Below are 14,325 nucleotides of genomic sequence, written 5' to 3'. Positions count from 1 at the left end.
AATTTTCGATTAACTTCCATTAATTCATATGTAAATTTTTATTTTGGCTTCCATTAATATTAAAATTTTTCAATTTTAACTCCCATTGCTATTTAAATTTCAATTTGTATAGATTTTTAATCTTCAATTTTATTTGTTCTTATCAGTGATTTAACTTTCCTGATTCACCCTGATATAAATTACAAATAGAGTCACGAAGTCGCACAAATAGAAAAAGCTACAAGATATCATAAGAAAAACCATTATTACAGATGGATTGAACAAAAGTAAAATACATTAGTTCCCTATAAAGACACTGAAACAAATAGAGAACATAAACCAAACTAATAGATAGTAAACAACATTAGACTAAGACATCCACAAAATGAAGAATGACACACAAGCCAAAACACAAATATAAAACACCCTATGACTAACATAACTTAATATCCCAGGACTGCATAAGTGAAACCTTCACAGCTTCTACTCCTTCACAACAAATTTGAGCTTCTTTTTAGCTGAAGGCTGTGGGTCCCCAGCAAGCTCATCCACGTCTACCTCCCGGGTTATTGTGGCGTTCACGCTCTTATCGCTACCACTGACCACCGATGAGCTGGTGCCCTGCGAATCCAACATTGACAAATCTGCATCTTGAAAGAATGCCCAAAAGGGTTAACTGTTGAAGTTATACAGAGAAAAGCACAACGATAAGGGACATGAGTCATGACAGCAAACCTGCTCCTCAACAGCTCCGCCAGGATTGTGGGTGGAGCCATCATGGTAGTCGTTCAAAGAAACAAGATAAGTATCTATAACATCTCTATCATCAATCATACGTATAACTCGACATGAAAATGATGACCCACCCACATAGTCTGATGGAATCTTAACCATAAAAAGATATTGCCGCCCAACAATCCTTTCGACCACATCTTCAGGAAGCAATTTTCAAGCTACATTTAGGGTGTGTTTGGATGAAACCAAACCGTGGTTTGGAAAAGTGATTCTGGAGAATAGATTCTGGGAAGAATAGATTCTGGAAAGAATAGATTTTATGAAAAAGTGATTTTGAGAAGTGAGAGTGTTTGGATAGTTGTTATCAGAAGCATTTTTTATATATACAAATTACTAAAAAAAAGACATAAGTTAATATGATAATTACAGAAAAAATAGATTTTATGATATATTTTAATTTGAAGAAATAAAATTGTTAATAATATATATTTTATTAACATAATTAATAATACATAAGATAATATAATTAATAAATAATTAATATGTATATATATTTATAAAATATAAGATTAAATATGTTTATAAAAAAATATGTTTATAAAAAAAATAACAAGATACATATCCTATAGGCTCTCACACTCTCTCTTTTTTCTCCAAAAGCAAAAATTTTTTGCTTTTTCTAAAACCATGGTTTTGGTTTTTTGGTGGATGTTTGGGTGATTTATTCCCCAAACCATGGTTTGGGGTGTCACCCAAACACAGCCTCAATCACATAAGGCCAAGTCAACACTTAGAACATATCAAATATTACATCATTACCGCAAACTCAAAAACCCCTCACATTGAGGAACGGTAATATTATGAGAAATCTTACATTTTGTTGGTGGGCATGCTCCTTGAGCTCAGAGGCAAGGCATCCAGCCAACTTCTGAAACTCACGATTAAAGATCAAAAAGTGACATGATCCAGAGTCATCCACAACTTCTGCTGTGACCATGTATCTGGCAAAAAAAGACTAACAAACTGTATATAGTAGCCGTGACCATAGAGACATCCAAATGACAATCACCTCCATTGCTAGACTATTAAGACTAACCTAGGAATAACATACTTGACCACCGTATTGCACTTCTCGCAGAAATATCCATGGCCATCTAGAGAAGCCTTCTTACCACAACACTTGCATGCAAGATAAGTCCACTCACGGTCCCCCTGTAAGTCCACTAAATCAGGCAGCACCATTACCTCAACTTCCTGATCTCAAAGACACCCCGTTAACAACATCACTTTCAAAATGTGAATGCCAACAACATCATTTTCTACGTAGGCTAACAATGAACACTATAAATGCTCACGCATAGGGGGTCTATGGATCAGATCAGCAAGCTAACGGTGATCACGGATCGCGAGAATCTCGCCCGCTATAGTCAGTGCTGAATAATGTGCCAGTCGTTCTGGCTTTTGGTCCTCATCAATCCCAACAGCTCAGAGTCTACAGACAATTTGAAACTAAGTTAATAAGAATCCGTATGTAAAGTTTCAAACATGGCTTTAATAATGCCAGCAACATAGTTGTTGATAAAATGTGCAGCTTCTGAAATATCTGGACTGATAAGCAAACGTGAGGAGAACATTGAGTTTTCTATAGGTAAGACCAAGCTATCCAACTCAAGATATATATATATATATATATATATATATATTGCCAGAAGGGTGGGTAGATATGACTGATGATGGAGTGGGCCTTTAATACGGAGGTGGCCCTAGCCATTTGCCAGTCAGTACAATGGGTCTTTTGCTTTGCTTTGTTGACTTTTCCCCTTTTAACATTTCTTCAATTATACCTAAGAGTTGGTTTTGTTAGTAAGTAATAGGCTTATAACTCATAAAATTGTGAGAACTTTATTGATAAATAATCTATAAATATTTCTATAAATACTTTTTGAATATAGAGGTATGTTCTGACACTACAAAAAAATTGACTTTCAGCGGCGACAAAAGTCGCCGCTGAAAGTACAAAAGTCGCCGCCGAAAGTTTTTTGCGGCGACAAGTTGCCGCTGAAAAGTCGTTGCCGTAGCAGCCGTGGTTGAAAACTTTCAGTGGCGACTAAAAAGGTCGCCGTTAAAAGATACTTTCAGCGGCGACTTTTAGAAGTTTCAGCAGCGACAAATGTCGCCGCCGAAAACACTTTCGGCGGCGACAAAAAAGTCGCCGCAGAAAACACTTTCGGCGGCGACACTCTTGTCGCCGCCGAAAGTGTTTTCTGCGGCGACTTTTTTGTCGCCGCTGAAAGTAATGCCTAATAGGAATTGGCTTTACCAATGCCAAGTCATCACCGCCGGTGCCACGTCATCGTCTCCGGCCGCCACGTCAGCACCGTCGACCTCCACGTCATCGCCATCGGCGGCCACGTCATCACCGCCGACCGCCACATCATCACTAGCCACCTCCACGTCATTGCCACGTCACTCCTCCTCGCCACGTCATCGTCTAAATATTTTCACCTTAAATGTGTCTTCTTCCAGGTTCGAACTCGTGACCGCCTCCCTTCGTGTCCAACCTTCTTGCCGCTGAGCCAGATTGAATTTGTTTATTAATATTGTAAAATAAAATATATATTATTATATTATACTTTCAGCGGCGACAAAAAAAGTCGCCGCTGAAGGTCCATTTTCGGCAATTTGTTTATTAATATTGTAAAATAAAGTATATATTATTATATTATACTTTCAGCGGCGACGAAAAAAGTCACCGTTGAAGGTCCACTTTTGGCAGCGACAAAAAGTCGCCGCTGAAGGTCCACTTTCAGCGGCGACAAAAAAGTCGCCGCTGAAGGTCCACTTTCGGCGGCGACAAAAAAAGTCGCCGCTGAAGGTCCATTTTTGACAATTTGTTTATTAATATTGTAAAATAAAATATATATTATTATATTATACTTTCAGCGGCGACAAAAAAAGTCGCCGCTGAAGGTCCACTTTCGGCGGCGACAAAAAAAGTCGCCGCTGAAGGTCCACTTTCGGCGGCGACAAAAAAAGTCGCCGCTGAAGGTCCACTTTCGGCGGCGACAAAAAAGTCGCCGCTGAAGGTCCATTTTTGACAATTTGTTTATTAATATTGTAAAATAAAATATATATTATTATATTATACTTTCAGCAGCGACAAAAAAAGTTGCCGCTGAAAGTCCACTTTTGGCGGCGACAAAAAAAGTCGCCGCTGAAGGTCCACTTTCAGCGGCGACACTTTTGTCGCCGCTGAAAGTCTTGGTTTCAATGGCCAACTTTCAGCGGCGACTTTTTTTGTCGCCGCCGAAAGTCGTCGCCTAAAGTCTATTTTTTTGTAGTGTGAGTTCCGACCCTCATAAGCCTTAGGACCTAATTCATCTATAAATTTTTTTGTAAGAAAAAATTTTCTTCAATTGTGTATTCAAATGACAAGAAGTGATTAAAGTTGATTTCTCCTCTCCCCCTACTTTTGGGGATCAACTCTGCATCGCTAATTCACAATATAAAAATAATGGTACGCCTGGCCTTTAGTCAATAAATTGAATTTCTAATTTCTATGAGTATTGCCTTTTTTCACCAATAAAAAAATATATAGTGTTATTAATATTACTCCTTTATTCAGTTTTTATTATAACTCCTTTTTTTTTATGGAAATTATAGCTCACTTCTAATAGTTGATTCATTGACTTTAAAAAAAACAGTTTTTTAAATTTTATTTTTATATACATTCTTATTAAATTGCAATAAGGAAAATATTTTTCTTAAAAATAATTAAAGTCTCACCAGGTGATTTCTATAAAACCATTAATTCTTTCTAAAAGACACAATCTATGTAAGGGATCAGAGAGAGTACAAACTTAATAAAAAAAGGCAACATACACCTAGCAAATTAAAGCTCGCATTGGTGGTGGCAAATGGCAATTAAGAATATATCTTGAAAGAAGGAAAGGGAAGGAGAAAAAAAAATCCCAACTGCAAGCACTTTTGGAAAAGGGAATTGGTGAATTATTTAACATACACGTCTGGATATTATCAAACTCATGTATATATCAAACAAAAACTCGATTATTAGAGATCTAACAATAATAAAAGAAGCAGAGTCCAAGATCAAACAAAGTCTTTTTATTCGTTTGAACCATTTATATCTAATTTGAATAATCCAGATTTAAAATCTTTAGTTAATTATTTTAAATAGAAAAATTATTTTTTTTAAAAAAAGATAGTTAAGATATTATCTTTATTTTGAATTCTATACATATTAAAATAATTATTTTGAACAAATAAACATAAAAAAAAATCCAGACTATCCAAATGAGATATAGATGGTTTAGATCTGATGAGTTTAGGATACCCATTAAACTGATAAGCATCAAAACTAGTTTCTTTTTTCGTATAGTAGAAGCAAGAAACTTCTTGCACACCAGAAGATTGATGAACAAAAGGAGATTTAAACAAATAAAACTACTACGCGCAACGCTATTGAAACACGTTCATAACCTACTATCCCTGGTTATTAATATTAAACTCAATTGACTAATTTAAGAATGTTAAGAAAGTTAAATAAATAGTTTTAAAATATTATATTTATCATTTTTTTAAAATTAATTTGTCTGGCTTATAAATTGATATATAATCTAATGATAGAGAAATCATGTAACATACTGCCTGTGGTGGATTGTAATCTTATATTTAGGATATAATTGAACGTTAAATTAACTCTTATATTAAAAACCGGAAGTAATATATTATAAATTAACAATCTTTTTTGCTTTGTTAATTTCTTCAAATAAGTTAGATGGATACTATATCGAGGTAGTAAAACTTAAGATTATCATATGCGAGTTGCAAATTAGAGTACTTTAATTTCGCAAACAATTTTTGGGTCTCGGAGGGTAGCTGCTCCGCTTCAAACAACGCCATGCGTCAAACTTCGAATTCCGGTTTCTGCTTTGCTGGCCAGCAGAAACTGGATTTGATGTCTATACCATGAACTTGCAAAAGACTCCAGATCCAAATCACGATTACAAATATCTAATATCCATGTAACAGATTTTATGGTGATGGTTTATATATTTTCTCATCGTGTCATCTATGTGGTTCTTAATTGATTCCAAACAATGCAAGGATGAACGTAAGTAGAGAAAGAATAGGATAAAAATAGAGCCCTCTTATTCATACAGCAGAAGCGTGAAACTTCTTACACAGCAGTAGCCAGACTGGACAAAAGGACATTTAAGAGAAATAAAAGTACAAGAGCAAACTCAGGAAGGGGCAAATGAAATTTGATAACTTGGCGGAGAGATCATCGCCTAAAACTTGCGAGTTGCAAACGCTGGCAGCAAACTAATTAGAGTCTGGATCTGAAGAGTATTTTCTCAAACGATTTTTGGTTCTTAGAGAGCAGTTGCTCCCCACGGAACAACGCCTTCGCTGGGGCCAAAGCCTGTTCCATGGCGCTCTTGGTCTCATGACATGAGGGTCTCTTAGGCTTCAAAAGATAGGCTGCAACAACCATCACAGAACTTTCAGGTGGTTCACTATTCTTTCTTCAACGTCTTTCCAGTTGAAGTTCAGTAAGCAAATGCCACAGGAAAAATATTTTCAAATTCAACGGTTGAGTGAAAGAGTTCATCCCAAATGACTATCATACGAGGCGGAATCAGATTCGGTACTTATCATTTTGATGAACACTCTAAGTTTATCAGATTTATATCATTCACATCTTATTTAGATGGTCCATATTTGATTTTTTTTTTATTTGTTCAAAATAGTCATTTTAATTTGTCTAGAATCTAAAATAAAGATAATTTTGTTAACTGTCATTCTTTAAAAAAAAAGATTTTTCTATTTAAAAATAATTAATTAAAGATTTTAAGTTTGGACTATTCAAATCAGATATAAATGGTCCAATTTGATGAGCTTAGGATGTTGATTAAGGTGATAGACACTTAAACTGATTCCTAAAGGCATGCGAGGTAGGAGAACTTTTTAAATTTATAAATTCCACTTTATTTGTAAAACTCTGCAAAATGAAACTTAATTGTCTAGACATCTCGGTGAAAGAATTTAGCCAGAAAACTGCGAGAGATATACTCCTCTGATCCTATTTATAGGACAGAGAGAAAAGATATTTTTTGGTCCTATTTATAAGGCACTGAGAGAAATTTTTTTGTATAGATGTATAATTTTACCCCTCATTTATTATTATGTTGATTTTGTTTACATGAGGTATAATGTATATTAAATAGGGATAAAATTATAAAGTTATTAAATTTTAAATGAGAGTTAATAAAGTTTAAGGTTTTTCTTAGTCTGTGTGAAACATACTAAAAGTGCTTTATAAATAGGATGAGTGGAGTATTAATTACTGTGAGAGATATTAATTAATCTCTATTGTTTTTCATTCACAATAGCTGGATGCAACCGAGAAGCGATTCGATCATCAATCCGATTGGAGGCAGCCCAAAAATAACAGTCAAGTGCTAGATCTATCCTGTCGTGCTTAAATGCAGCCCAAAAATAAAAACTAAAATAACAACAAAATAATTATTACTCATCTTATTTTGTCTGATCACTCGTCGTTTGCGAATAATAGCAACAAAATTGAAATAATTACAAAATGAATAAAGACTTGTTTATTTTCTTGTTTTTAAAAACAGTAAAACAAAAAAACTTGTTTAGTAATTTGCTTTTAGTTGACTGTTTTAAAAAACAAAAAAACATGAATATGTTTTTAAAAACTAAAAAATAAAAAAAAATTATTTTTTTTATTTTTTATTTTTGTTTTGAAAAATTTTGAGAAATCTTATTCTCTTCTCACTTACTATCTACCACTTATCATTACCAGTGGCAATTATCACCCATCAAATGTGATTTTTTTTAAACATGATTTTTTAAAAATTATTATCAAAACAAAGTTTTTTGTTTTTGTTATCAAAACTTGTTCTAAGAAATAATTTTATAAAATTGTTTTTGAAAACAAGGAAAAAAAAAAAACAAAAGCAAACAGGCCCTATATTAGCGGAGACAGTCTGAAATAAAAACGATTGGTGAGGCAGAGACAATTTTGAAAAGTCAAGTCTTCTGTACACACGGGTAAAAAACTGTATTCATGTAGTTTTGTTGCGTTGGTTGAAGAAGAAAACAAAATAATTTCAAAAAAAAAAGACGGTAATATTTCCCCGAGAAGTCGCATCACCTAGCGAGGAGCAGCTGGAGATTATCATCTTTACTATGATATTTTCAAAATGTTTATTTGAATATTACTATAGTTAATTATTGCACTGTATATAAAAGAAATACAGATAAAAATATTTCAAGTCATGCGAATGCAATGTTAATCTAAAGATATAATTGGGTACCATTAGTTTCGGGTGCATGAATGTGTTCCTCCTCCATTTGTTGTTTAGCGTCATGTTCGAAGTTTGAAATTTCCACCGAATGAACTTTCACTTCCTGAAATTGACTTGGCAATTTGTTCAAGTCCAAGTCCAAAAGAAACTGGCTACCATTAGTTTCAGGTGCATGAATGTTTTCCTCCTCCATTTGTTGTTCAATGTCATGTTCAGAGTCTGAAATTTCCACCAAATAAACTTTCACTTCTTGAAAATGACTTGGCAGTTGGTTCACGTCCAAGAGAAACTTACTTGAAAGTGATCTCTCTCAAATAAAACAAAATTAGTAGCCAAATTAATGACATAAAAGCAAAGTGATTACAGAATTAGTAATCGAACTAATGACTTATGCTCAAAAAGTTCTTAATCTTTGATTAAGATAACAATAAGCTATAAAGTCTTGAAATCATATTAATGTCATCACCTGTCTCAGATTCACCAATTCCTTCGCTGTTCAAATCCAAGTTTATGGGCATTGAGTGAGATTGATTCTCAGCAGCGACTATTTATAGTAAGCAAGTCGGATGCCACATGCACTCCTAGGACACTAGAAGCGACGACCAAAAACAAAAATCTGTAAATGAATGTTAAATAAACACAATGAATCAATAAAAACACATCAAAAAACGATAAAAGTTCTTAGATGGATGAAAATCTGAAATCACAAACAAGAAATTGGAAATCGAAAGTCCAGAGAGAGAGATCTGATTAGGTGCTGTAAAACTGAGGTTTGCCGTGGTCGGAAAAATGGCGCGTGATCGTGCAGGCTATTTTTTAAAATTTTATAAGGGTATTTTTGGAAAACAGGTGCTATTTTTTAACTGCTAACTAACTTAACTAGGTTTTTTAATTTCTCAAATTAGTTAACTGGGTCTTGTAATTAGGACCGGAAGAAGTATATGGGTAGTCTAAGTCCTAATGTTTACTTTGACTTAGGGGCCTGTGAAGTCTATGAGACGATTTATGTGAGGTTTATAAATAATTAAAATAAAAATATTGTGCCATCACAACAAGAACTGATCATCCCGACGCTGCACATAAAAGAAGCAACAGAAGAAAAATGGAGGAATCTGATTGCTTGGGAGCAAATCGGGCTGAGTGGAATCGACTACAAATTCACGTCCCACGCTTATTTTTTCAAAGGTTTGGTCTGTTCTGTTCATGACATCAAACTGCTTGAACACAAAGGAGTGGTAAGAGTGCATAAGGAGGTGAAGGACGAGGATTTGCTGAAGATGTTCCAAAGGATCACAAGGGGGGCGGAACAAATGGATTCTAGATACAGAGAAGTATGCAAGAGATTGAACAGAGCGAAGGTGAGTGGTGTGGCGGGATGATGCGTCCTCGTTTTCAGAACGCCGTGGCACTATGGCGGCGTTTTCTGGAATGGCTTCGACGCGGATCAAAATTCTGGCTCCTCAGTTTCGTACGCATCTATTTGGGCACTCCATGGAGGACTGTCGGAGTTGTTGTCGGTGCAATTATGCTTGCTCTTGTCATTATGCAGACCGTTTATGCAGCACGCGGCCAGTGAGATTTAGGAAAACCCGTACGTTTTCCTTTTGTTTTAATTAGCCATGTCAATGATGTAATAACATTTTCAAATTCACCAGTTCAATGGGAGAGTTCATCGCAAATGACTACCATGCGAGGTATAGGAGAACTTTTTAAATTTATAAATTCCACTTTATTTGTAAAACTCTGCAAAGTGAAACTTAATTGTCTATGAAAGGTTACTGGACCTGAATAATACTCTTCTTAATTAAAATGATAATGAACATTACATTCTAAGACTAATTAGCCCAAGTCCATGCTCTTATATAGGCACTTAACACATAACTATCTATAACAGAATGAAACATATAGAACACTAAGATATTTTTACATTTTTACGTATCCCTTTTACAGTATGGACACCTCGGTGAGAGAGTTTAGCCAAAAAACTGTGAGAGATATGAATCTCAGTATTGTTTTTCATTCACAATAGGTGGATGCAACTGAGGAGCGATTCAATCAACAACCTGATGGGTAGCAGCAAAATAATAATAGTAAGTGTTTGGTTATTTCGGTTTTTAATTTTTAACAATTTGTTTTCGGTGTTCGTTCGATTAGTAGAAAAAATTCTGTTAAAACCAAAATAAATATATTATATATTTATACTTAATAAATATTATTATAATAAATATATGTGGACATATGTAAACTCTTTAAATATATTTATATTCAATAAATATGGTTATAATAAATATTATTATAATAAATCACATTGAATGACAAAATATTTATTAATTAATGGTTGTAGTAATTGTATTTTATTATTTTTTAATTTAAGATCACTTCTCATATTTATATAGTTTGGTTAGTTGAATCAAAATATTTCGGTTATTTAGGTTTCGATTAGTTTGATTAATCAGTTTTAGTTCGGTATTTAAAATTCACTCTATTTGGTTATTCGGTTAATTTAGTTATCACTAAAAACCAAACCGAAAAACCAAATGTTCACCCATAATCTTCTAATGCTTAATGCAGCCCAAAAATAAAAACTAAAATAACAAATATACACACATTTTGAAAAGTCAAAGTTGTTAATTTTGTGTTTGCGGGTGCCACAATTAATTTAATGTAATAAAAATAATTATTAGTTATTTTCTTTGATCACACGTCATTGAGAATAGTAGCAAAAAAAATTGAAATAATTACAAAAACGAATATATTAGTGGAGACAGTCTGAAATAAAACCGGTTGGTGAGGAAGACAATTTTGAGAAGTCAAGTCTTATGTACACAACTACACATGGCTAAAAAACTGTATTCATGTAGTTTTGCGATGCTGGTTGAAGAAGAAAACAAAATAATTAAAAAAAGACGGTAATATTTTGCTGGGAAGTCGTATCACCTAGCGAGAGCCGAGAAGTAGCTGGAGGCTATTATCTTTACTATGATATTTTCAAAATGTTTATTTGAATATTATAATCGTTAATTATTTAAAATTCTTGACATTGGGTGGGGAGAGGTAACAGATTATTTCCCAGTGAATATTCTTATTAATTATAAAGAGTTCTCACCAAAAGATAATGCCAATAAATATAATTAAAGAGGATAGTTTAAAAAATCTTATTATATATAACTAATTTAATTAATTTTTTAATCTTATTAAATTAACTAGTTATCTAGCTTTTATATATTACATTTTTTAAAGACCTTATAAGCAATTCTCCATGTATCTATTATTATATAAAAGTAAAGTACAAAGCATGACTTACTAACAGACTGCCACTTAGCTTCACCAGAATGTAGATAAATGGGTTTTTTTTTCTTTTTTTCTAAAGCCAAAATTTTATGTCCAACTCCCTATTTATGTGTTATTCACCACCATAATGCATATTCCTCTTTATTCCCACTACCTATCTCTTTTTGTAGTAGAATCAGTTAGTTATCTCTCATAATGCAGTATTTTTTATTTAAATGGTTTTAGTTGAATTCTTGGGATGTATTGTTTATTTATATTTTAGTTGAATTATTTGCAGATAAATTTTTTATTTTTATTTTTGTTAAAGCCACATTTCTACCTATGATCTATCTATTTATGCGTTTTTCTTGGGAATTAGTTCGATCATATTTATTCGAGTACACGTTTCATGTCTTTCTATTTATTTTTGCAAAATACTGATTTTTGTTAATGGTAGATAAATCTACTTTTTTTATAATTTTTTATTAATTCAATTAATTCTGATTTATTACAGAATTTATTGCAATTATCTGATTATCTCCAATGATGAGCCTTATTTTTTCTATTTTTTTGTAAAAACCAAAATACCCTTTATATGCAAATATTTTAAATTAAGAAAAATAAATAAAATTATATAACTTCTCTTATCCCGAAAATCGTGGCATATATGCTAGGCATGATGTATGTTCAAAATTTAAAATTTGATGGCATTATTTAAAATTAATTATTCTTGAAATTTAATTTTGGCTGGTCTATTAGTATATTGAAAATAATATCCTACGCCCTAAATCTAAACTATTATTTATACCTGAAATATTTATTATTTTTTATTTATGAATTATTTTGAAATCTAATTCAAATGAAAAATTATTTTACTTCTACAATTTAGAATTAAAATTTATTTTAAAATAAAATAAAATATTAATTTTTAAGGAAAACAATTGATGTCTTTTATGGATTAGCTTAATAAAAAAAATGAAATATAAACTTAAATATATTAGTCAAGATATTTTCTTTAATGCTAGTAAGTAATTTTAACAATACGAACTACTCAATTTCCTAATATATTGAATAGTGAACCTATTTTATATTTTATTTGACATTTGTCTATTATTAATGATCTCAGATAGTGAATTTCCTAATTATCATTATGATAATCAACACATTTTATGTTTTATATTAAATACCTAATTCAATCTTAACACCACGGGATATGCAGATTTCGAGAGGAAACAACCAGTGTACGTCCGATGTTTATGTATGGTGGGGGAGGGTCATAGGGGCTATGATAGTTACTCAATTATCACAGTTATCTAAATAGCCATGAATGTTGCCATGCACACTCCTCCTTTTCTCTTTTCACATGGATAACTAAGATGACAGGGCTATCCTTCCCATAAGATTACATTGGAAGTCTTATTATATTATTTTTTATAACGGTGGCCACGAGGCTCCATTTTTACATTGAATATGGATATTTTGATATTGTTTTGGTAGTTTTATATTATTTTAAGTTTATATTGTCAATTCTTGAAGTTATTAACCATGGCAATTACTTTCAACTTATGGGAGTATATTTTTTGTGGTTTTCAAAATATTTTAACTCACTAACCATTTTGTCTCCATTAATTTTTCTTGTATTAAATAGCCTACTTTTACAATACAGAATCATATATCATATTTGTCTAATATAATGTTATTGACCATGACATTATCTTATAATTATTGAATATAATCAAATATTTGAGTTTCAATCCATTAACCCTTTGTCTCCATTAATTCAATCTTTTTAAAGGAACATCTATTTATATACCTACATATATAGCATATTTCTAAAAATGTTGATAATGGATCTACCTGTACTCAAAAGCTTAATGAATTTTATTTTAAATTAAGTTGAAATCATGACTTGAAATAGTAATGTAATATTCAACTAATTATTTTATGATAATTCAACTTTTTATAAAAGAAATCACCAATTCATACCCGTGCATTGCACGGGCACTATACTAGTTTTATTCCATTGTAACATTGCTTTGCACGCTATTAACCAATGATATGATGCTCCCATGATAGGATCACTTTGGATTGGTTGACTCCATTATTTATATTTTTGAAATAATTGCGGGTCATCATAAAATTCAATTACATAATTGGAGTTGGTTAAAAGAAAATTACATAATTGTATGGATGAAAAATACAAGTCACACTAATTGTATGGATGATTATGCAACTTGCAGGGGGGAAAAAATAAATAAGGAAAAAAAATCAAAGTCAGCAAGATCGAATTGCCAATTCTCTAAGGAAAAAAATACCTATAGATTCCACGTAAAAATAAATATAAATATATTTCTCAAATTTTATTTAATATTAATAGGTTTTAATGAATTCAATATTTATAATTAACTCATGAATGACGCAATTCAAATTGTAAATACACACATTTGACTTGTAAATATTTTTAGAGTTGAAACCTATCTATATTAAATAAAATTCTGAAAACTATTTATATTTAATTTCTTACTTTGGACTAGAAGTAATTTCTATTATTCAAACATAAAGCCATTGCCAATGGACGACTAACAGTAATAAAAATGCATAAAATGTTAATGCCTTCAGAGTAAACCTTTGAGAGTTGGAAAATATAACTTCTGTTTGCCACCGACAGAGGAGTTGAAAATACAAGGAAGAGTATTATAATGCCACTTACTCCTCTCATGTTATTTATAACTCACTTTCAACAACATGTTTCGCTGAAACGGCAAAAAGAACTTTAAAAAAACTAAATAAAATACTTTATTTCTGCTTACGATGGGACCTTCTCTTTCTTTTTTTTTTTTTTTCGCCAACTTACCATAGGACTATTATTCTAAATACTAATACACAACGCTGACCCTTATTTCGGCATCTTCTTTCATCATATAGTATATATAGTGGCCCAGATGGGGGGGAGACTTGGATAAACAATTATTTTATGAATCCGTCC

The 14,325-nt window shown here is 32.2% G+C and overlaps 1 protein-coding gene across 1 annotated transcript; it reads right to left on the bottom strand.

Annotated features, from left to right (window-relative positions):
• Positions 1-462: 462 nt before the first annotated feature.
• LOC114733659 (uncharacterized) lies at positions 463-1,956 on the bottom strand. The gene is made up of 4 exons (XM_028921157.1): positions 1,811-1,956; positions 1,589-1,715; positions 715-864; positions 463-600 (listed from the first exon to the last, which is right to left on the bottom strand). Exons 1-4 carry the CDS (start codon positions 1,954-1,956, stop codon positions 463-465), a joined length of 561 nt encoding a protein of 186 aa, XP_028776990.1.
• Between the last annotated feature and the right edge of the window lie 12,369 nt (positions 1,957-14,325).

This window comes from Neltuma alba, unplaced genomic scaffold, assembly GCF_004799145.2.
Source record: "Neltuma alba isolate B1F8T4 unplaced genomic scaffold, ASM479914v2 tig00002605_pilon, whole genome shotgun sequence".
Classification (NCBI taxonomy): Eukaryota; Viridiplantae; Streptophyta; class Magnoliopsida; order Fabales; family Fabaceae; genus Neltuma; species Neltuma alba.
The sequence above is the reverse complement of the archived record's forward strand: the minus strand, read 5'-3'. Positions and strand labels throughout refer to the sequence as shown.